A 26,994-nucleotide genomic window follows, 5' to 3' on the forward strand; every position below is an offset into this window, starting at 1 on the left:
ATACATGCGACTGGGGGTCGCTTGCGAATTTGATATTACCATGAAACTTCAGGGTAAGTCGGTTAAACCCGCGTAAAGTGAATATCGCTGCTTTCCTATTGTATTTGGAGCATATATTTGAAGCCATTAAAACAAAGGCTTTTATACGTCCATCAGTAAAACTTGTTGGACAATTCAAGAAGAAACTGAAGTTTATTTGCACTAAATATGGTTGAGTTGCAGAAAGGATTACTAATTTTATTAAAGATTCAGCGAGTGTTTTTTTTTGATCGCATTACTCTTGATTATATTAAGCAAACAACCCGATGTTTTCCTCTTCTATCGCTCTAATGATCACAAGAGTTATTTCACGCTTTACTATTGATATTTTACAGCTTTCATTAAAGTGAATTTGACTTTTTCCTTCTTTTATTTTTTGTTTTTGAACCATTGAAGTCAGCATATTTCAATTTTGCAACAATAAAACCTTCCAATATCGAAAAAAAATCTGCCCTTTAATTTACGGATTTCACGCAACGTTAGAGACACTTTAAAAATCTATATATTCTTACAGTTTTAATGCAATCTTCTACCTGTATAAGAGCCAAATGCGTCACAAGATGGAGTTATGTTGCCACATCTGGGGGAGAGGAGCAGCTGTTAAGAGTACTCTTTCCCACCATAACAAAGTTCGAAATCGGCTTCGAAATCAAGTCGGCGAGGCCCTCTTTTCCGCCCCTACTTCTTTGTCACAGAAGAGACGTAGCGCCTCTATCTCTGCTCTATCGTTATCTTCATTCCAAATTTTCAATTGAATTTCTATCTAAGCTGTAGAATGTTAACACTCGTCTGGCTACAACAACTGCTTCCCTTAATATCTATGCCCAAACCTAAACGTAAATTCTATGATCAAAGTTTCTTTCAGAAAATTGTCCGTCTGTAGAACACCATTTTGTGAGACTGCTTCCCAACCGACTATAATAAGGCCGTTTTCAAGTCTAACGTGAAAAAGTTCCTGTTGAGCCGTCCTCTTAAATAAACACTACCAAACTTCGACCATTACAAATAACCGCAGTATTGTTTCGCCGATTAAGTGATTCACCCATATCCTAGAGTGTCTTTCGAGTCTTCGTAAGCGATGGACCTTAGTAAAAATATCGATAAAACAATCAAAATTTTCCACATTACCATAGAAAATACATTTACGCGATTGTTTTGTATTGAAAACAGTTTATTTTCATTTAAAAAAACAAAGTTAAACCCAGAAATAAAATATAAACTTTATTAAAATTAAAGTCTTGCAATAGAAAATGGAATCACTTCATCCAGAAGATCGTATATATATATAAAGTATTCGTTCAAAAAGATCGATTGAAACTAATTTTAGGTTTTTATTAAAAAATGTTTTGAAATATTAAAAACGAAAACACAATTTTATTACGTTTTTATCCAAATTTATATTTATTTATTTACTAGAAATAAAGAAATAACTCTTAAGATCGGTACATTAAAAAAAAAAGATCAAAATAAAATAAAAATTTCCAACCAATTCAGTTCTAAAAGTGTTAGTTCTATTTTATATCAAATCACAGTAGGTTTCCTCAATTTAAAATAGATTCCACCAGCCACTGATTCAGAAATTGCCACAGCCTTACTCTAAAGATTCATTTCTCAAAATATTATTTCTGAAATTATTTAAATTGAGTGCATTTAATATAATTGCCTATCATTGGATTTAACCGACACGAATATCTTCGTGTAACTTCGGAATAATTACGAAAACCATCGAAGTCATCATTAGACAAACGGATTGATTTATGAAAAACAAATGCACAAGTGAATAATATTCACATTAGAGTAAGTGTCAAACAATCGGTTGTTTTCGTAATTTCTCCGAAGTTACACGAAGATGCTCAATTTGATCATTGATAATGATATATAAATATTAATCTTGTTTGGGGTGGCATTTATAACTATTTAGCGCTGGCGATCATTGACAAATGAACTTCTAGTGACTATGATTCTCAGCGAAATAAAATGTTTTCCTGGGCTTATTCATGCCAGAAGTATAAAATTAAAGCGCACATAAGAATTTAAAAAGAATAAAATTGAACCTTGTATTTACTTTCGACAGCCTCATAAATCTCACTTTCCTTATTTTGTCCTGTTGTCATCACTAGAGCTGTGACAACAGCATATTCTTTTTATTGTTTTAACTCTTGATTATATATATCCGTTAATATCTTGGATGTTTTTATATAGAATGATGTGGTCCTCGGTTGATTGACTGTGTCTTACTGTGACAGATATATACTTGAAAGTCAAAAGAATGAAAAGAATATTCTGTTGCCACAGCCCTAGTCATCACATTCCAAACAATTTCTGACAAAGAGAGAACAATTGCTGTTTTCTGACTGGAATTTATCTATCTAAAATTGGCTAATTTTTTTTACCTTGAAGTAGTATTTATTTTGTCTCTTTACATCAAGTAGCTTGATGCTTTGTCTGAAGCAATTTCAAAAAACAGAACAGGAAAATAAGAATCACTTCTCCATCGGGTGGTGTTCAGTCCGAATGTTTATTTGTATCGCTACATATTCATTAACGATTGTCTAGAGTTGCTTTTGGCTTTGCTAAACGGTGATTTATTAGTATGAAAAAGAACAAATGATGCAGTATACTGTGTGGATTTAGGCTAATAACTATCAACAATCGCATCTATATCAAAATATCGATGTACGTTTTAAAGACAATATGTGCGTGTATGTTTTTTCAAGATAGTGGGAATGTTACTGAAGGTTTTGATTATGTGGATTCTTCGAACTACTGTTCTCATCTTGAGTGGTATTCGTACAACATTTCGGCCAATTCAATCTCCGATCTTCTTCACTTGTCGTTGAGAAACTTTCTGTCGAAGTCGGGAATTTGCAATTAATTTCAAACGTCACCCATTATTTAATCCATGAGGCTAACATGCTCTCGTTTCGTCAGTCATAACCGGAGAGATTCCTAAGCAATCATCAGTTGTAGCTTAAGTGATGCACCGGATAAAGTACTTGTTAAAATTTAGTTGCAAGTGACATTCATCTGGAGGCTATAGATTTAATCTTAAGCGCAGACGATACTAAGAATATAAGTGCGAATTGCTTAAAACTTCTACCCGATCATGTTTGCCGGAATAAGAGCAGGCTACCCCTGTGGTTTAAATAAGGTCTTACGTTCGAAATTCCGTGCAGATTCCCGAGTTCGATGTAAAGAATCCCGAGTTCAACAAGCTACACATAAAGGTCGGAGATTACATCGGCCGAAACGTTGTGTGCATAACACTCAAAATTAGAACAGTAGTCCAAATAATCCAAATATTACAGAGGACGGTGTTCAGTTCGATTGTCTATCTGTATTACAAGAGATTCATTAACCATTATCCTTGAGTTGCTTTTAGTTTTAATAAGAGGTGACTCATTTGGTATATAGAAGAAGAACTTATATTATGTAGATATAGGTTAATAACTATAGAAAACATATCGATGCAAGTCTACAGTGCAAACTAAAAAGAAAATACAGAAAACACTTTATAATGTACGTACCCGTCAGAGGACGAAAATGTCGTATTCCAAAAATCACGTAAACTGATCAAGTAATTCTTTTTCTAAAGAAAATCATTTTAAAATTATTTTAGCGATTAATGTGAAATTGTTACACATTAAAAGATCTCACAAGTAAAATTATTGTGGAGTTATCTGTCCTTGTTTTCTTTTTCAAGATCACAACGCGAGACGGTTTTATTTTGTTTATTCATAAAATTTGATTTTATCAGTAAAAAATAATTACTTGATCAATCTATACTTTTGGAATATGACATTTTCGTTTAATAACGGGTATGTACAACATAAATATATATATATATATATATGTATATATATATACATATATATATATATATTATTATTATTATTATTATTATTATTATTATTATTATTATTATTATTTAGGTTGCACAATGGACTTGCATTGATATGTTTGCTATAGTTATTAACCTAAATCTACATAGTATAGGTTGTATTTTTTTTATTTGGGTTGAACTGTGGACTTCTACCAATATATCTATATTATCGTCGATGTACATTTTAAAGATGGCGTGTGCATGTATATGCTCTATCAAGATAATACAATATTGAAAATTTGATGTAAACTGAATTTATTATTACATGTTTTTAAAAGAATGTTATCGCCATTTGCGATTAAATTATTGTCGATTCGCTTAACGTGAGCAACAAAAATGGCAAAAGAAAATGATGTGAACATTTGCTAAGCCATGCATATTGCTTTTTCTTCTTTTTTATGGTTTTATGATGAAAGCGTTTTATGGAAGCCACAACATGCTCCATGGGATTCGGAAAGTGACTTTGGATATGAGAAAAAAAAAAAGTTGGAAAGGAATTTGGAAAAAGAAATCATCGGAAAAAAAATAAAAGGAAAGAATTTTCATTGTGACGTCATGCAGATCGATTGCTGAGACAGCGAGTGTGGGGTTTTGTTTTTGTTTCTTTTTTTTTCTTTTTTTTTTTTTAGTTTTTTATAGCCCACTCTTCTTTCTTTGTTTTTTTTTTTTGTTGTTTTGCTTTTCTGTGATCTGTGTCGATAGAAAAGGTGAAAAAAAAAAAAGGCAAACATCTCATGTACACAAACATTCACCCAGACAATAATCAAAATCACCCAAAGATGAAATTAGCTTCTCTTAATAGATTTCGTAAGATTTCTTAACAGATGAGGTATCAATTTTAGATGATTTTAATTCTTTCCATTAAGGAGAAACCTGTATGAATCGGAATAGTGTAACTTTTGACAGGCTTGATTTTATTGTTGGCTGTAGTTTTCCCGTCTTTTTTAGAATCAGGTATTTACAGAAGGGACTACATAAAGGTTGCCAACATCCATAGTGAAAATGGTGTCAGGAAACTGATAGAATTCGAACTCAATATCCCAGGTCGTCAGTCTACGTTGATTCATAGCTCACCACCTACATTCTTCGCATTTTTTAATATTTGTTTCCATTTTCAACAGAAAAAATATGGTATTATTTTGGCGAAAAAAAAAAGTATTGCAAATGGTTTTCGGTTTTAAAATATCCGATTCTTTGATGACAATGTATTTTCTCATAAGGCTTGAGTCAAGAACTTTTTGAACAACTCATGACAAAAGCGGAACAATTCTTGAAAAAATTAAAACACTTAATCCTACCACCCCCACAAGATCGGATTTCAATTTTCTTGTCTGCGCAAATGTTTAATCCCATGGCATCCTTTCAAACATTCGATTAATTTTTTTTTTTAACAGAAATAAATATTAAACAAGACAAATTGAACAGATTTAAATACGTGTTTCTTTAATTCAGAATTTTTTTTATTATTATAAAACGTTGTTTGTATATCACCGGATCAAACCCACAGCAAATTAATATCAAATTCAAAACTTGTTGATTAAAAAAAAGTCAAAATTGTTTGTAATTTAGATTTTATTAACCCTTTTGTGAAAAAAATAAAATAAAATAAAAATAACGCTCAATTGATTCATTCAAGTTACCGTTTTTTTTTTTATATTCAAATAAAAATACATTTTGGTCTTTTTAAAAAGTCACCACAACGTCAAACTGTTCTCAGCGGTTAAGCAAAAGAAACGAAATCATTCGAATAGAAAAAAAATGGAAGAAACAATAATTAAATATGAATGCACATGATTTCATCAAGTTTTAAGTTGGACGTATTAAAAGTTCAGCTTCGACAAGTCGCGACGCACTGTGACTTGATCGATCCTTTAATGGCGATCTTAATAAGCATAGCAATGGTAGCCCAATTATTAATCATATAAACTTTTGGTAGCCCAATTATTAATCATATAAGCTTTTGGTAGGCCAATTATCAATTATATAAACTTTTGGTAGCCCAATTATCAATTATATAAACTTGCAATTAGTGAGATCTGCTATCTTCATTTCATTTCGTTTAGTATCTACCCTTTTTCACACAAAGAATATGTCACGTAATAAGAAATGAATCATTCCACCAAAAAGGGCATGGTGAAAAATTTGCCGCGATCGGCATTCTCCAGTTATCAATAAGCCATCCTTGTCCAGTCTGTATAGAAAATGCCCGAGAGGATGATTTATGAATATCGAATACTCTGTTGGTGGAAGTAGCTTATAGCTTTCGTTAAAATATATTCGAGATCGCTTAAAATTGTTTTCATGCATTTGATTAAAAACTGATATTTATAGTGATGGAATGTTTTTCATATGGTGACGCTATCTTGAAGGGCAGCATAAAAGTCAATTAATGAGGGCGAAAGATCTAGAATTTGAATATATTTCCGCTAGAAAATCTGCTTAACTGTATGGTTAACAAAAAAAAAACAACTTTATTGGTATATATCCGCTCCTTAATCGGTGTTGCTACAGTACCCATGTATGTCAGTTTCCATCGTCGTCTAGTTTATACCGTTTTATAATTAGTACGAAGGAAAATATTTATGAAACAGCGTGAAAAAAATATGTTACTTAATATTTGCATGACAGAGTAACTACGATGAATTTATTTACGTATTGTTTATATTGGCACAAAACATCAGAAACGATATTTTAAAGCAAAATTGAATTGAAGTAGAATACTCTTTTTTGCGGTTTATTAAAGAAAAGATAACTCAGTTTTTATTGATATTTATGTTTTATTTGTTAGATTATATTAATTTCATTTAAATTTATGAAACATGTATCTAGTTTTAAAAACTATTCTTTAAAGTTACGTCAGATTTGAACTTGGTTGTTAGCAGCGTAAAGATAACTTTCTCAGTGATATGTACTCTGCCTATTCCTTTTTTTTGCCATCCAATCACATGTTTCTATTTGCGCATTCATCTTCAAAACATCATAACTGTTTAATAGCATATATATATATATATATATATATATATGTTTCAGAATTAAATCAAGAAATTGAAAAAGTTTTTAATTTTAAAACTTGAAATGCATAATATAATTAATGGTAATATTTATAGGAAAATCCTATCCAGCTAAAAAAGCTCAATATTCGAGATATAGCAAAGGTACACACACACATATACATACATATGCATATATACATATATATTAATCACGTTCACCCCTAACAAGGCATATCGCTACTTGGACATAAGGGCCTACTATTTGGGACCATGCCTTGGAAAATTTAACAATATGTTGGCTTATGTTACATTTAAACTTCTATATACCAGTACAGACGGAAAAGCAGATAGCAGGAAGGGAAATCCAAAGTTCAGCTGTTCGAGGGAAGAAACTATTAGAATATAAAGCTTTCTGGCATTTAGGCACCTCAACAGTGGAGGGGTGAGATTTTGTTGCTAAGCGGGTTTGTCGAGGATATGTAAGTCAAGGGGGCACAAGTGCAATGAGTTCATCAGAGCACATTCCATTAAAATATTTGTAAAACAGGCACAGAGATGCAACATTGCGGGGATGGGACAGGGGTTGAAGCTTAGTAGTTGACAAAGTGGGACCTATTAGATTGGAAACTCTTTTTTGGACCCTATCCAAGAGATAAAGGCTAGTTGTAGATGCACCAGCCCATATGCGGTAACAATATTCCATGCATGGGCGAATAGTCGCTTTGTAGAGGTACAGAATACTCACAGGTGTGAGTATTCTTCTAGCTCGATAGAGGAAACCCACCTCCTTTGCAGCAGCTTTCGTAATGTCCCCAATGGATTTATTCCAGTTCATATTGGCTGAAAATGTTAGACCTAGAAGTTTGAAGGAAGAATTCTCAGGTAGGGTATTATTTGTCATGGATATAGGCGGTTGGAGAGGCTTCTTGTAATTGTTAAAGGAGAGCAACTTGGTCTTACTAGCATTAAATGTCACCATCCATTTGCAGTTCCATTCCTCTACGATCTGTAAGTCATTTTCTAACGATTCTGCCATTGTTTTAGATTTACGCACATCCGTTCTTCCCTCATGCATGTTATAGAGCGTTGTATTATGAGCAAATATACCCATCTCGGACACAATATTATCAGTGAGGTCGTTTGTGAATATCAGGAATAATAGTGGTTCAAGGATCTACTCCCGAGGCACTCCCGCATTAATGTTATGCTGCTTGCATGTACGTTCATCAATGACAATCTGGATGGTCCTATTGCCTAAGAAGGATCTAGTCATATTTGGTATACGTCCAGTTATGCCGTAGCATTTAATTTTCATTAGTAACCCTTCGTGGCAGACTTTGTCAAAGGTTTCGGATATATAAAGGGCTACAGCCCTGGCTTCGCCCGCCTTATCCAGTACATGGTATATACGTTCAGAGATGACTGTTAAAATATCTGCAGTAAAACAATATTGCCTAAATCCATACTGTTTGTCAGAGAGAAGATTTGCTTTTGCACGGTGGTGGACTAATGCTTTATTAAATAAGGTCTCAAAGATTTTAGCAGAGACGAGGAGAAGACTAATAGGGCAGTAATTGAGAGTCCTTTCATCAGAATTCTTGTACGCTGGTACCACAGAGGCCACTTTCCAGCAATTAGGGAAGCAAAATTCAGTAAGGCATTTATTGTAGAGCTTGAAAAATACTGGGGCTAGTTCAGCTGAGCATTTCTTAATTAGTATATCAGGGATAAGATCATGCCAACACGCCCTGGAGTTTTTTTTTATGATATCACGGACAGGAGATGATTTTCACATCATCTAGTGTGGCTTCAGTATGCATAGAAAAATTTGGGAGGGAATTGTTTGTTTGCTCTAAGGTGGAGTTGGAAGCGAATCGCCGGGTAAGCAGTTCCGCCTTCTCGGTTGCCGTGCATGCGATCTTCTGATTGTTGGATAGTGGAGGAATTACTGATTGCCCTTTATTCACCACATTATTATAGATTTTCCAGAAATCACGAGTTCCTATCTTTTGCGATTCTATGCGTTCCCTGATGATTTCAGCATACTTTTTTTGGTTGTCATGTATGTATATATATATATATATATATATATATATACATACATACATATATATATACATACATACATATATATATACATACATATATATATACATACATATATATATACATACATATATATATACATACATATATATATACATACATACATATATATATACATACATATATATATACATACATATATATATACATACATATATATATACATACATATATATATACATACATATATATATACATACATATATATATACATACATATATATATACATACATATATATATACATACATATATATATATATACATACATATATATATACATACATATATATATACATACATATATATATACATACATATATATATACATACATATATATATATATACATACATATATATATACATACATATATATATACATACATATATATATATATACATACATATATATATACATACATACATATATATATACATACATATATATATACATACATATATATATACATACATATATATATACATATATATATACATACATATATATATACATACATATATATATACATACATATATATATACATACATATATATATATATATACATACATATATATATATACATACATATATATATATATACATACATATATATATACATACATATATATATACATACATATATATATACATACATATATATATACATACATATATATATATACATACATATATATATATATACATACATATATATATACATACATATATATATACATACATATATATATACATACATATATATATATATATACATACATATATATATATATACATATATATACATACATATATATATATATATACATATATATATATATATACATACATATATATATATATATACATACATATATATATACATACATATATATATACATACATATATATATACATACATATATATATACATACATATATATATACATACATATATATATACATACATATATATATACATACATATATATATACATACATATATATATACATACATATATATATACATACATATATATATACATACATATATATATATATATATATATATATATATATATATACCGGTTGTATCGATTGGTTTTCTAGATGTAAATCCAATGAAACTCGCGTGGTTATTAAAGAGTGCTCAATGCAGGACAGAGCTGGTATAAAGTCTGTTTATTATACAAACATTATTGGTTACATATGTGCATACATGTTTCAGCGGAGTCCCAATTAAGGGTAAACACTTCAGACTAAAAAAGAATTGATATTGAAACGGGTGTCAAGATTACATTGGTATATATATATCATATGTACACAAACAAATAAGAAACCCGAAAAACTAACGAAAGAATGAAAAATAGCACAAAATACTAAAGTAGATTAATGTATAAAAAAATACATAATGAAAAATAAATAAGTAAAAAACACTTATCAATAGAGAGTCCCCAGCAGTAAAATACGGATAACCATGAAACAACGTAACACATATATTCTGGTCATCACTAGAACGTAAAAGTACTTTAGATCAAAGCAAGATAAGTAGCCGCCAGACTAATAGAATTCTAGTACTTCCAAACTGTCAATAGCCTAATCGTAGGATTCGTTCCCCCCTCAGCCCTACTGAAAACTAAAAATAAATGATTTAAAAAAAAAACGAGAAATAAAAAAAATTAAAATAACATTTGTCAAAAGAAAATTAAAGTAACCACAAATAAAATATATTCAACCAGATAAACAACCTAAGCTAAAAGAAATTTTCAAATCAAAGGCAATGAACAACCGCCAAGTTAAAAGAATCACCTAACACCTCTCTTCTGAACATGGGAAACAGAATTCCCCTTCCCCTCACCACACATACAAAAATCACTCAGCGGCTCACATTCACAAAGTATACACCCCAACCTTCCTCAAAATGTAGATCGCACCCAAATATCTTATAAAAACCAATGTAATCTTTTTGGCCTGATGAAGTGTTGTCCCTGATTTGGGACTCCACTGAAACATGTATGCACATATGTAATCAATAATATTTGTATAATAAACAGACTATATATATATTGAAATATTTAAATGAAAGAGGTCACCAACAATGTGCATGTATTTTTTAACATTATTTTATTATTCCGTGTTTTGATTTTTCATTTAAAAAATATGTTTACATCATTGTAATAATTTTTTTAAAGCATTAAAATAGTTTTTACCGCGTTTCAGACGTTCTGTGAAGCGTCCTCGTCAGAAAGTATTCAAAATGTAAAATATTTAAAATATATTTAAGATGTGTTTAAAATGTAAAAGAGCATTTTCGCAGTTCATTTTGGTGACCTGTTTCCGAGCGGTGGAAATATCTGTTCTTTTACATTTTGAACACATCTTAAATATATTTTAAATACATGCATGCGGATAAATATTCTACCACTGGATTTACCGACAATTGCCAATGGATTAATTAATTTCCTAACCACCCTCCTCTGTATGGATATTGTTTTACGATCTAATTACACCATCGTACATTGTGCCTCAATCTGAAATCCTTTCTTTATCTATATATATATATATATTTTTAGAACATTACTCCTCTCAGACTTTGAAGTTTTCAAACTATGTGCTAGCCAGCAAAATTGTAGCTAATCTATATAAAAATCATTTTAACAGCTTTTCTTTGAGAATAAGATTCATTCTTTGAAACTCCATGGAATAAGTAATTAATTATCTCTATTTTGGATTCCCTGTTCGAAAAAAATAAATGTCGTACATTGTAATTTAAATGTTGTAAATGCAAATTTAATTTTATTATATGTATGCATGTGTGTATGCATGTGTGTATGCATGTGTGTATGTATGTGTGTGTAGAGTATAGTTAAAAGAATAAAGTTAAATGTCTCTTGGTATTCATAGTAATTATTTGGGTTTGACATTTAAGTCTCCATGTTAAGATTGGGTTTCTAAATAATAATGTTATTATTTCAGCACGGCCTGTACTCTGCATAAGTACGACTTTTTTATCTTACATAAATTGACAAAATTAATTAGTCCATCGGTAAATAATATAGCATACAAATAAGAAACATTTATCGCCCGATGTATTTTTTTTACAGAATCCAATATGGCGCCTTGTAAAATTACATAAATCAGCTCCATTCCTAATGCTTGTCAGAAAAAAAGTAAAAAAAAAAAAAAAAAGAAAAAAAACGTAAAAATTTTAGTATCAGCGACGGCTATGTTCTTTCGTGTCAGTTTACTTTGCACCTTCTGCGAAAGAAGACTAAAAATGGATGGAAGTGGTTGCATGATTCACAGTAAGTGTCAGGCGGAGTGTTGGCTGGCTGCTTTCTAAAAACAGCAAACAGCTGCCCGGGACCCAGGCAAAGCAAGATACTAAAATTAGACACTGCTGTTTTGCTGTCTCATTTATCAGAACCAAAAACAGTGAAATTCGGTAGAAGAGAAGGAAATTATTAGCATTCGTCAGAAAATTGTGCTTTCTTCTGAGTAAATTAATTTGCAACAGACGACATACATTAAACAGAATGTGGAAAAAAGTATTCGATTATAATTTCGATAATAATCCTTTGTTAACACGTATTTGGCGAAATCACCCACCCAATATATATATATAAATAAATAAATAAATAAATATATATATATATATATATATATATTATTATATTATATATACACATGATGTAAAACCTGAGGTCTACTGTCCGCTCTGTCTGTGGCAATCACTTGCACCGACCGAGATTAGCAGTTATTCCAGAAAGATGGATGGTTCTATATAACTTTTACCACTATAAACAAATCAGCTGTGTGAATTTCGAACAACTTAGTTGTTGTGTGAATCGCATACGTCAAAATCGACAGGATAGTCCAATTATACATATATGAGGAGAATTCAACTATGCAAATTAACATTATATTATTATTATAATTATTATTAGTAGTAGTATTATTCCGTGGAGTTTCAAAAATAAAGCCTTTTCTCTCTGCATAGGAAAATATCTAGCAAAATAAAAGTATAGATTAGTTAGCGTAAAAAAAATTGAAAACCTTGAAAATTGTAATATTCAAAAAAGCATAAAAATATAATGAATAGATGCCCATGAATTTAGTCACGCAATAAAATTTGATCACCGGAATTCGTTGAAAATCAGTAAAATCCAATGCAAATAAGGAAATAATATTTTGTAGGTTGTATTCTTTATTTTATATAACTTTTGTAAATGATAATTTGCATATTTTGACTAATGTTGATGTTATATCTCGAACATTGAGTTTTTTTTTCCGGATATTAAATTTGCAAATATTAATATTTTATCGATATTAATACATTTGTATTACTAATTGTAAGAGCCAGTCGGAATGGTCACAAACGTTTATTAGCTTTCCATCATATCAAATAAATAGGTCTGAGGAATACAAAGGGATGTCCTTAAAACTTATTTCGATTCAGTTTTATTGAAAATATACTCAATCCGCTTCGATATTTTATTATTTTTTTTTTAGTGACATTCAAAAAAGTGTGGGGGATCGTTACCCCAGAAAATTCTACCCACTCGCTACTCATTAAATACTGAATTTTATTAATTTAGTAAATGACATTTTTGTGCGTCGGTTCTTGCTTGTTTTTTTATCCTTATTATTATTATTATTATTATTATTATTATTATTAAAAAGATGAAGCTTTATTTAAATCGTCTGAATGACAGACGATTTTATTTAATCGACAAAAATTATTTCCTAAACTATTTCATAATAATTCCCTCAACTAGTGTTTCACTAAATTGTCCTGAAAAGGTCATATTAATTTGGTTTTTGCCTTTAAAAAAAATCAAGCGAAACAAAATCGATCCGAAATTGTGCTAACTTTTTCGATAAAAATTGCGATCGAATCCTGGGGATTACAGCTTTTTGTTCGTTCTCATGTCTACAATACCGAATTTTAATTGAAAGAATTCCCTAAACACGCACGCAAAAAGGGTGAGATTTGAATTCACCCGTTCCTGTTCAACTTGCTCCGAAAGTTTCTTTAAAAGTTCAAAGCAAAACACCCACACAAAACTCTTTTTCCATTCATGCCAAAAGTGCACGAGTTTTCACTCAAACGATGACCAGTGAACGCTTTCTCGAATATCCATGAATTTAGAAACGAAACGAAGATCTAATATTTCTCAACATGCGTTTTATCGATGAAATATTTTTTTAGCATGAAAATGTCTTGAACATAAAATCATGTGACGTCATATTTTCTTTTGACTGTTTCAAAGTTGTAATAGCAGCGGGACGGGGGGAAGGAAGGCGAGAAGTGGGAAGGGAGAAACGTGTTGAAGTGTTCCAAAAAGAACGCTTTTTTTGTAAATTTTACTTATGATTTTTAATAGGAAAACGTATAAGTTACATCGCATTTCTTTCAACAAAAAAAATCTTAATTTTAACAAAATGGATTAAAAAATGGATTAGTCTTTATTCATAAGAGGAAAAATGGGAGGAAAATGTCGACCATGAAGATGATTGGTACACACGTGAAAAAATAGGATGGGCGCGATTATTTTTAAGATGCGTCCACTCAACATATGCGCTTGGCGATGAAAATTTTATGCCAAACTTAAATATGGGAGACGAAATGAAAGCGTAACAGAACGACAGACGGACTAAACCACCCTAAAATGCTAGACGCATATAGAAATATAGTAATATTTGATAAATCGTTAATTCTACGAATAGAATTGGAGGCCCACTTAATTATGGAAGATTATAATATGTGGAATACGTAAAAAAGTAAATATATATATATTTTTTTTAATAATTTCTACTATGGCCAGTTTTGAACGCGGGGTTTAGATAATTGACTACTAAGCTGCGGTTTTAAATCTGTATGGATCCGCTAGTTCCATTTAGCCACACTGATGAGTCGTAAACGCCGAAACAACTGCCCGTGGATAATCATATATAGCTTATATATATATATATAAATATATATATACACACACACACACACACTGACACGACACAGAATTAACTCTAGATGGATTAAACCTGCTTCTTCCAAAGGAGGAAGTGTCGTTAGAATATAAACTCTAAGCCGTTCCCAGTCGCATGTGAATCCTGGTCAGAGGATGTGACAACGTTAAGGTTTTATAATTCTTGCAGGAAGGTGTCAAGGTCCTCCTACATACAACACCTGGTATTCTCAAAGGGTCACCCATTTGATACTAACTAAGCTCAACGTTGCTTAACTTCGGTGATCTAACGAGAACCGGCGTGCCAACGTGATTATGCCGTATTTCATATATATAGATCACCAACTGAGGAATGGATTAAACACGTTAAGACGAGGTCACGCATCTTCTCGGTTGCATTTAATCCATGAAACCACAGGTATGGCACGTCCAATCATTCAATACTGCATACTATTGAAATGAACACATATATATTGTACGGCTGTTACGGAAATCATCATTCAATGTAACGGAATATAATGTTTTCAAATTTACATTAAAGTGTATTACGCCTTCTAAACAAACAAATAAAAATAATGTCGCACCTGCGCGTTAAAAGAAATTAGATTTATACAAAGCAATTTATACTATTACCAATCGCAAGTATCGATATTGCTTAATGGAAAAAGGATCTGGAAAATATTTAGTTTATTTAATCATTTCTATTTCATTTAGAATTGTGTACATCTGAATAAAGATGGATACTTAATTGCAATCTTTTACACGTCTAGATCATTCTTTTAATGGAATATTAATTGACATATAAACAAAATTGTCGTTGTGTTCGATTAAAATCAAGTAAACCGATCTTGGTTTGATTGAACAAAAAGATCCGCCCAGCTATGCAGCTTGTTCATTTTACTACAGAATACTCTTCTACCTTATTTCCAATTTTCATTTTCATACACCTGCACCTTATTCCCAATTTTATTTTTTCATTAATTTGTTCGTTATTACAAATTCCTCTTTCCATACACATGTACGCACATACCCCTTTTCAGAACATTTAATATAGATGTTATTTAGCTGACTTATAAGTATAGTAACGAAAAGTGAGCTGTCAACAATTATATAGCTTTGAAAACGCCATATAAAACCGATGAACAAAAACTGCAGTGTGATGAAACATTCTATTTTTGTGACTTTGCGAGAAAAAATGTTTCAGACATTTATCTGATTTGGAGATTAAAGGATGGTTTTGTTTCTGATGTTGAATAAAGACTAATCCATTCGAATAAATGAATTAAAAAAAAACACGATCAGATGAAGTTTAATTGAAGAAAAATATTTGGAAATAACTCTTACCAACGCGTCGTTCATGTGACTCAATAGGCGATGATCACGACCCCTGGACTGAGATTGAAGGTCGTAACTGTCGTCCATTACTGCGTTTGAAAAGGCCCTTGCATCGTGGAAGCTGCCCAGTTGATAACCGCTGTCATCTGAAAGATTAAAAAGAAAATGAATAGTTAATTTGTGTATGATCGGATTAATAGAGGTATAACTAGAAACTACAAAGTCCGATTCATTCGTTGAAATCTGGCAGGATCAGGACGGTATCACCACACGCTAACCATATCGAACAGAAAATATTAGCAGACAGTTTAGAGCAGGGTTTCTGAACCTTTTTCGGCAAATGCCCCTAAAACACTGATACCTACTATCACCGTTCTCTACATGCATCCTTACATAATGTTAGTAGTGGTGGCAGTACATAATTAAAGTGAAAATAAATAAATGAATATTCATGTAGTTTATTAAACAAAATTCTACAGTGTCGATCGAATGGGAGCAGTAACAACAATTATTCAAGTGTGTAAATTAATATATCATACTATTGCTAATACAATAATTAATAAGATAACAATTAGAATAATAATCATAGGAATCACCGATCATTGTGCAGATTGTTGTTGATCGGCAACAACTTTTGGAATATTTGATCCCATATTCGATAAGAAGTCTTAGATCACCATTTTTCACTACATCCATTCGGTTTCTATTCGACGGATGAGAAAGACTTGTTGAAAATGTGAATCGGAAATCAAGCAAATTCAGGAAACACTTAAGTTTTTTTTTTCATCATTACAGGATACAATTCTTGGATTAACTTTTCCAATTAAAAATAAGTGTAATGCAATCAATTTCCACATGAATTATGAATCTCAAAGAAAAGGAGTTGAGAAACACCTAGTAATGTTAATAGAAACTTTTAGTCTTTAACCGTCCCCTAAAAAAATCACAGGGGCCCCCTATAGGATAAATTTGGCTATCGCCCACCTGAAGTCTCGTAACGCCCTCCTAGTGGGCGGTACGGAACCTGTTGTTTGGTTGTTGGTTGGTTGTTTTGTTTTACGGCATATCAACCCTTTTCAGGTTATTTAATGCCGAATCTGGTGATTTTGAAGAACGATTTTTTAATATAGTATATTTGTTTTTTAAGTCGTATTCTATTTAACCCATAGCTGGGACCCTAACAGGTGCTACCACTCCGGGTCAGAGTGGATCTAGGAGCAATGGCAATTAAAGGGTGGCTCCACACTCCCTAAGGCCTGCAAGCTGGGGCCTCACCATCGGATATAGTTTAAGGTCATATCCAGGACCAGGAACCTGTTGGGAAATCCTGGTTCAGAGCTATATGGGGAGCATGATATCTGTGGTTCTCAATCCATTTGAAAAAAAAACTATGTATGGAGGAGGCAATACAAGAGTTAGCGTTTGTCATGTTCATGATTGAAGAAGTAGCATCAGTCACATCCACACGTAAATATGTACAATGAAATATTTACCTTAGAATATATGTATTGATAACAGTAGTCAAATGCAACTCTTGTTTCAAATTTACAAATTTAAAATATGCATATAAATGGAGGGTACTTTGTCTTACAAACATGGTATATTCGTTATACTACCTCCCAATAATCAACTAATTCTAGCTTTATATATATAACGTACGCTCTGATCCCCATCTGGCATCAATTGTGATGGATGGCTCTCGTCTGGGTGAGGCCCCGTGTTTTGACAAGCTTCTGGGTTTGACCTTTACTCCTGATCTGAAATGGAACACGTACATCAAGTCTGTTGCCAAGGTCGCTGGAAAGATGGTGGGATCCTTCTACCGCTCCAGAAGATATCTCACTACTGATGCAATTCTCTATCTATATAAAAGCCAAGTACGTCCAAGGATGGAATACTGTTGCCATATCTGGACAGGAGCTGCTAAAAACAGCCTATCCTGCCTTGACAGAGTACAAAATAGACTTCGTGGCTTAGTGGGGATGCCCTTTTCTCTACCCTGCAACCTCTCTCCCACAGAAGAGACGTTGCGAGCCTGTCCTTGTTTTATCGTTATTTCCATGGCAGGTGCTCGTCTGAACTCCAATCTCTGGCCCCCCTCGCCAATCTTTCACGAAAAACACCCGTCTAGCTGAATCCACTGTCAAAAATTTCCCCCACTCTATATCTGTGCCTAAATCAAAACGCGGATTCCATGAACAAAGCTTCTTTCTTTGAACTGCACGCCTGTGGAACTCTGTTCCGTCTGTCTGCTTCCCTCCGGACTACAACTTGGTTGTCTTCAAGTCCAATGTTAACAAATTCCTAATGAACCGCCCCCTTAAGTAAACATTTCAGCAAATCTCCTCACTAACGTAATGTACTTGCAATAACCCTTATCCCTAAGTGGCTTCCGGGCCTTGATAAGTGGTGATCACTGTGTAAAAAAAAAAAAAAGTAGTTGTAAGTATGTATATGTAATGTATATACATGTATGTATAACTATAGTTACGCATACGTATATACATGTATGTGTATATTATATATATATATATATATATATATATATATAATTATGGACTAATTACTTTAGCAGTGTGTGTATATATATATATATATATATATATATATATATATATATATATAAAGCTGAATGTCTGTGTGTGTGTGTCTGGTCACGAATAGACTCCTATATGGTTGACTATTATAGAAAACTGATCATATATAATGATAGAAGATGTATCGAGACACAGGAATGGGTATGTTTGATCTGGCCTAATAATGATTGATTAAAATTTTGGGGTCTGCGTACGCGCCTGGTCCACAAAGTATGGAAATAAAAAATTAAAAAAAAACAAAACGTTTACAAGTGTTTTTGATATAGATGTACATAAGAATACTTTGATAAGTATGTTTTAACTTAAATAGGGATGGTATGATAAAATTGTGGGGTCTGCGTTCGCACCTGCTCTCCATAGAATGGAAATAGGCACAAACTTTAATAAAGACTTTTCATACCTATCTGCATAAGTATACTTTGATAATTAGGTTTCAGTTTGAAGAAATATGGTATAATAAAATTATGGGGTGTTCGTTCGCGCCTGACCTCCATAGAATGGAAATATGTCACAAAGTTTAACAAGGTTTTTTTAATATAGATCCACAGAATATTGTGATAAGTGTTTCAGTGTGAACAGGTATGGTATAATAAATTATGGGGTTTATCGATTTTATTTTTACTTTTATCATATTTTGCTTTGGTTTTGATAGCCCCAAATTTGAAGCTATCTCTTTACAACCGTTCCTTTTCATAACCTATCATACTTTTATAAATCAGAGTCCATTTTATGTAGGCTGTTTTTGTACTCAGTCAACAACGGGTACTTTTGCTAGTATATATATATATATATATATATATATATATACACACACACATACACACACACTGCTAAAGTAATTAGTCAATCATTCATTCATTCATTATAAATGTTCAAACACAACTGCTATGCGTAAGGAGTCAAAATGTGGGTTATTTTTAGTTTAATGTAATACCGTGTAAAGCGCGTACAAAGGAGATAAGATCCGTTCGAGCAAATTAAAATGCTGCTAAACTTTGTAAAATGTTTACAATAGGTATTAAACATCTATTGATAAATATTCCCCAAATTTCAAATTTTTTAGGATTTAGAGGGCATCATAAAAGCACAATCTGTGAAAAATGAAGTATTTCAGATTTATATATAACTAGCATTTCAGCCCAGCGTTGCCCGAGTGTTTGGAGGTGTTGTTGAGCAAAAAAAAAAATTTAAAAAGCGGTCAATTTTTTTAACTTTGACCCCTATTATGACCCCTTAACATTTATTGTTTTGGGCTCAAATCAAGTTATTAAGTTAGATCCATGTCCAAGGAACCTATATCTACAATTTCAAGTGTTTAGACCCAAAATTGTTGGAGGAGTTGGTAGAGTTCTCAAAGGTCAAATCGTTGAATTTTGACCCCTTAACAGCCACATGACTGTCCGAAAACCGATCACATAGATTTTCCCAAATCTCAGTACCCTGTATATCAAATTTCGAGTCTGTAGACTAAAAATTGAGAGAGTTATTGCGTAGGGAAATGTACACAGACACACAGACACGTTCACCTTTATAGATATATAGATAGATACATAGTCATTAAACATTAACAAAACAAGATTCATTGAATTTCTATTTCTTCTAAGCCTTACATTTCTTACATTTTCTCGAACGAAAATAATGTAATGGATTTTGATCAAGATTGGAGTAAGGATACTAGACATAAGATTCAGTATCATTACAATCTTGATTAATCTTTGTTCGAGAAAATTAATCTTACTCACACTGAGATGGATATTCTTCTAAAATCTATATATATTATATTAGCGGGGGGGGGGGGGGCTTTGCCCGAGCGTAAAATACGCTTAAATATGATATTTTCATTGGTCCAGATTTCGTATATACCGTTTATTTTTATTTTACTGCAATTTCAACCAAAAACAAAGCACAGTGCGTTGATGTAGGGGGCTTCTATTATTAAAGAGTCGTGATTTCAGAAATTAAAAAAAAATATTTGGGTGCCATCAGCTAGAATCGAAAGCATTCAAAGCTGGTCACCTTACCACTGTACCAACGTGACACGGATATGATCTGAGTAAAAAATAAAAATTAAAAATAAACTAAAAAAAATAAAAAGATGAATGTACAAAATGTATAACGATTTTTTCTTTTTTCAATTTTGACCCATTTTTGAGTCCTTAAAAACTATTTTAACCAGTTAAAGACCCATAATTGAACGGATCGTAAAAAAAAATCCAATCATTTGAGGCCCCTAGCGCCACTCTGTGACTTTTAGTTTCGGAGGAGATAGAGTTTGAATATATGGAGGCAGACAAACAGACCGACCGATCAATATATAGTCGTTTATATATTAGATTTCCCGTTGTCTGTCTATTTGTCTGTCTGTTAATTCCACTTTTTTTTTTCTGGAAACTACTGGGCCAATCTGGCTGCAATATTTTATGGACCTTTTTTATTATAATGTGCAGCGAACTAAGTGTTATGACATTCGTTCGATGCATGGTTAGGGATTCATAATGAATGCAAAATGAATACAAATCTAACCACATTCAATCATCAATTTAACATAAAGTACTCATTTTAACTTAACGCGGCATCATTTTACCCCGTCTTTAGCGCGCGCGTGCGTGTTTGTGCGTGTGTGTGTAAATTGAAAATGCATGTATTTAAATAATTTCACGTAAATGAGTGGGTTTCCACTATTAGTCCAGAACGGATAAGCAAGGGCAGAACCACAGAACAACTTACATTCATGTCGCCGGGAGGTAGGCATCTTTGAGTATTCTTCCACTTCGATGAGCGGCCTCCGAACGTAAGTTTTCTTCTTCAAAACAGAATGCCCTTTTGTACCCTGAAAAAATAAAAATAAAAATAAATGCATCGTTTTAAAATTTAAAATATCTGCTTTCATAAATCAAATGATACTTGGGAGAAATTAAATCTTTAGAACATCATATATTACGCTGTAACCTTTATGTCATATCACTGATTGGTAACGATTTGGGTAAATTTCGTCATTGTGTACTGAGCAGCTATGGTCATTTAGTAAAACAATCATGAACGACAACTTTGCAGGAATTACAATGTAAAAATTGAAAGGCAATTCATATCCAAACATATTAATTGAATGTAAGAACTATTTATAATATGCTTACTCTAGTATACATACCAGGGGAGATAACCCTGAAAAAGACTGAGAGAAGTGAGATATCAAATTTTCGAATAGTTTTTCTGATGTGGATAGTGGTATGCAGAGGGTTGGTTATGCTCGGAACCAACTTCCTGGTTGTTTTTTTTTGTTTTGTTTTTTTACTAGAGTCGCCGTTTATCAAGGCCTAAGGACCACTCGAGGATAAGAGTTAATGAGTGTCGAGTAGATTGTGAGACAACAATGTGATGATCAGTAATAGTAGAACTTGGGTAGGGTTTGATTACTTAAGAAGGTTCAACAAGAATTTATTCACATTAGATTTGAAAACAACCATGTTATAGTCAGCTGGGAAGCAGTCTTGTGGTATTGTGTTCCACAGACGGATAATTCTGGGAAAGAAGCTTTGCTCATGAAATTTGTACGTTATAAACCTCAAGTATACGCCCTAGTACTGAGTGGTCCTGGATATGACCATAAACTATATCCGATGGTGAGGCCCAGCTTGCGAGCTTTGGGGAGTGTTGATTCACCCTTTAATCGCCATTGCTCCCAGGTCCACTCTGACCCGGAGTGGTAGTACCTGTTAGGGTCCTTACTATGGGTTAAATAGAAACGGACTTGGAAAAACAATATATATTCTATAAAACTTTTCTTCAAAATAACTGGATTCGGCATTAAATAACCTGAAAAGGGTTGATATGCCGTAAAACAACCAACCAACCAACCTAATACTGAGAAATGTTATGAAAAAGGGAAATAGCTTGAATATGATTGGATGGCCTCATCCCAATTTGAATTCTCTGAGCAAGCCAGTCCCTTCCGCTCTACACGCCAGAATGTTTTTTGTCGAGAAGAGAGAACAAGATAGTCTCGCAATTTATTATATAGTTTTCAGTCAAAGCCAAAGAGTCGATTGTAACTTGGGCAAAATCTAAGGAAATTTTTTTAAGAAATTACTTCGGAAGGCAAATAAGTAGACATAAAAACGGATATTTTGTTTCTTTGACATGCCATTATTTTATTTTATTTTTTTCTCTGGTAAGAATTTGCCGGTTTTTTTATTTTATTTTATTTAATTTATTTTTTTTGTTTTTTTTCAGCGGTTATCAAGCTAATATTTTGATGTTTTTCTGTGATATTTAAACACTTCAGTAGCTTTAATGTTAGTCACGTGGTTAAAATCCGACAACCTCGACAAGTAATGACTTGCGAGAACTTCGCTTTTGCTTTAGACAAGTTCCTAATATATATTGAGATTAAAAATTACATTGAATACTCAATTGTTTACTTTTAGCGTAAAAAGTTAAAATTAATTTACAGTATGATAGAGTTACCTCCCCTAGAACAAACCATCGATATATTAACTAACTGAGTATTTAATGTAATTTTTAAGCTTAACCAAACGTAATTATAGGTTTAGAATTAATTAATGCTAAAAAATTATAATTGAAATAGTAATAAATTTGATTATAATAGTTAAGTGAAATGAATTATGTATGGTTTCTATTCCAATTAATAAATAATTTAATATACTCGTAAATGGTAAACTATTATTTTTTGTTTAGTTTCGTATATGCAAACCTGTGTAATAGGTTATAATTATTGATTATGCATACATTAATTAAAACTAATAAATTTACTCATGATTAAATAGAACATTTTGGCAGAATATTCACAAGTTAATAGAACATGTTAGTGCATTTAGTTGGCTTTAGTGATTTGATTTATAAAATTCAAAATGGCGTAATGGTACCAAAGGTATTTGCAGCTTCTCTTCCAATTTTCGGATTTTAATCATGTCAAAGCGTACTTTATTTCCTTTTTGCGGATTGATTGTTTCTATTGCTCCTGGTGAGTTGAGGTGAGGGCATAATAAATTCACTGATTGATATAATAATTTAGTGATTGATTTGGCGCTACGAAACAGATACTGTCAAGAATTGTAAATGTCAACTGAATAAAAGCAATAAATTATAAGATGGTCAACATCATGAACTTTGGAATATAGTCTTATGTCATTTATTCACTATATTGCTCTGTAATTACATTGAGCTTTTTAACTAAGAATTGGTATATATTATAAAATATATTTCCACAGATATATATAGATATCCATATCTATCATTCTATATATTATCCACATATACATACAAGAAGTGCGCGTTACTGCCTTCAAAAGTGGACTCTAGTTAGTATAACAATAAAAAGAACTTAAATTCTTTTGAACTAATATTTATTTTCTACATACTTTTTGAATTTTATATTCCTTTTTCGTATTATATATGTGCTGACAGATACGCAGACGGTGAGTTTTACTACATTGTTTTATGTACAAGCGACCAGTTACAGACGGACGCGGTATTCCTCCGATCATCATTGTTGTGATGGTGAGGCAATGGCTCAAAGGAACATGAGGGTGAATAGGAGAAATAACCACAAATGTATAAACACTAACTACAGTTCCCTATTATAAGTGACCTCATGTTATTGGGAGTAAGAGATTTAACAAATAAACTCCCCTTCTCATGGTGAGTAATCATCCTCAAAGGATGTAAGCGTGCATAGGATTCCAAGTTATAAGAGACCCCCCCAATCATCTGGGGCCCAATCACCGTTGGTGGGAGTGAGCCGTGTAACACAAAGAAATCTGTGAAACTGAATGATGGTGCATGGAGTTTTCTACTTGTAAGTGGCCTCCTCCATTAGGAAATCCATAAAATAATGCCTATTAAAGACACTTGATATTTCTTGTATCATTGTATGCGGCAGTTTATTACAATAGTGAACCAGACAGATGCCTCATCATGTAAAAATAGACAGATTTTGGGATTTATTGCACAATACATCCATATATAAATATGCATATATATAAACATATTTATATATATGGAAATACAGGGTGTCCACAAAGTCTGGCTACATTATATAGCCAGACATTGCGGAAGCATCATGTAGATTATGTAGCCAGATTTTGTGAGCACCTTTATATATATATATATATATATATATATATATATATATATATATGCACACGTGTGTGTATACTGGGTGCTCACAAAGTCTGGTTACATAATGTAGCCACACTTTGTGGACACCTTGTATATATATATATACGAGATATACAAATATCTAAAAACATATACATACTCATGATATATATATATATATATGTGTGTGTGTGTGTGTTTATGTGTCTCTGTGTGTGCATGTGTGTGTAAATATACACTGATTGCTCTCTTGACTGACCTCGAACGCTGTTTGTGTCTATTTATTAACTTTATTGACATATCAAATTGACAAATTAATTAAATAGCTAACGATGGACAGTTTTTCCTGACATAAACTGCAGCAATACCAGTTACACACACACACACACATATATATATATATATATATATACGAGATATAAATATATACGACATATACAAATACATATATATATATCATATATATATATAATATATATCATATATATGATATATATATATATAATATTATATAATATGTATATAATATAGCTATCATATACTATAATATATATCATATATCATATTTATATATATCATATTTATAATATATATCATATTTATAGTATACATCATATTTATAATATATATATACATAATATATATTATATATATGATATATATATATCATACATATATACATAATATATATCATACATATATATATAATATATATCATACATATATATATAATATATATCATACATATATATATAATATATAGCATACATATATATAATATATATCATACATATATATATAATATATATCATACATATATATATAATATATATCATACATATATATATAATATATATCATACATATATATATAATATATATCATACATATATAATACATATAATATATATCATACATATATAATACATATAATATATATCATACATATATAATACATATAATATATATCATACATATATAATACATATAATATATATCATACATATATAATACATATAATATATATAATATATATCATATATACATTATATATATCATATATATCATATATACATAATATATATATATAATATATATCATATATATATATATAATATATATCATACATATATAATACATATAATATATATCATACATATATAATACATATAATATATATAATATATATCATATATACATCATATATATCATATATACATAATATATATATATATATATATAATATATATCATATATATATATATATAAAATATATATCATATATATATATATATAAAATATATATCATATATATATATATATATAAAATATATATCATATATATATATATATAAAATATATATCATATATATATATATATAAAATATATATCATATTTATTAATATCCTATATAATTATCTCATATATATATAAAATATATGTCATATTTATAAATACCCTATATAATTATCTCATATATATATATATAAATATATATATATATCATATTTATATATATCCTATATAATTATCATATATCATATATATATATCATTATTATATACATCCTATATAATTATCTCATATATATATCATATATATATATATCCTATATAATCATCTCATATATATATCATATATATATATCCTATATAATCATCTCATATATATACATATAAATATCGTATATATATTATATCATATACATGATATTAGTATCTTATATATCATATGATATATATATGATAAATATATATGTCATATGTCATATATATATCATATATATTATGTATGTATATCATATATACCTCATATATTATATATCACGTATATCATATATGTATATACGTATGATGTATACATTATGATATGTGTAAATATGATATATGCATATATGATATATACACATATCATATACATCATATATATTATATATATGTTATATAAAGATCATATAT

General features: G+C 31.0%; 1 protein-coding gene across 28 annotated transcripts in view; it reads right to left on the reverse strand.

The window, feature by feature from the left end:
- LOC145277622 (uncharacterized) overlaps positions 1-26,994 on the reverse strand; it is a 166,580-nt gene that overhangs the window by 81,069 nt on the left and 58,517 nt on the right. For all 28 annotated transcript variants that reach the window (XR_013868180.1, XR_013868173.1, XR_013868175.1 and 25 more), the window contains 2 exons: positions 21,647-21,749; positions 16,332-16,468 (listed from right to left, as the gene is read on the reverse strand). Coding sequence is in view for 12 of the 28 variants with exons in the window: in XM_080129169.1 (XP_079985295.1) it covers positions 16,332-16,468; positions 21,647-21,749 (240 nt within the window). In the remaining 16 variants the exon portion in view is untranslated. The remainder of the gene's footprint in view (positions 1-16,331; positions 16,469-21,646; positions 21,750-26,994) is intronic.

The sequence above is a fragment of the Euprymna scolopes genome, chromosome 6 (genome assembly GCF_053919585.1).
Source record: "Euprymna scolopes isolate OS-2025 chromosome 6, ASM5391958v1, whole genome shotgun sequence".
Taxonomy (NCBI): domain Eukaryota; kingdom Metazoa; phylum Mollusca; class Cephalopoda; order Sepiida; family Sepiolidae; genus Euprymna; species Euprymna scolopes.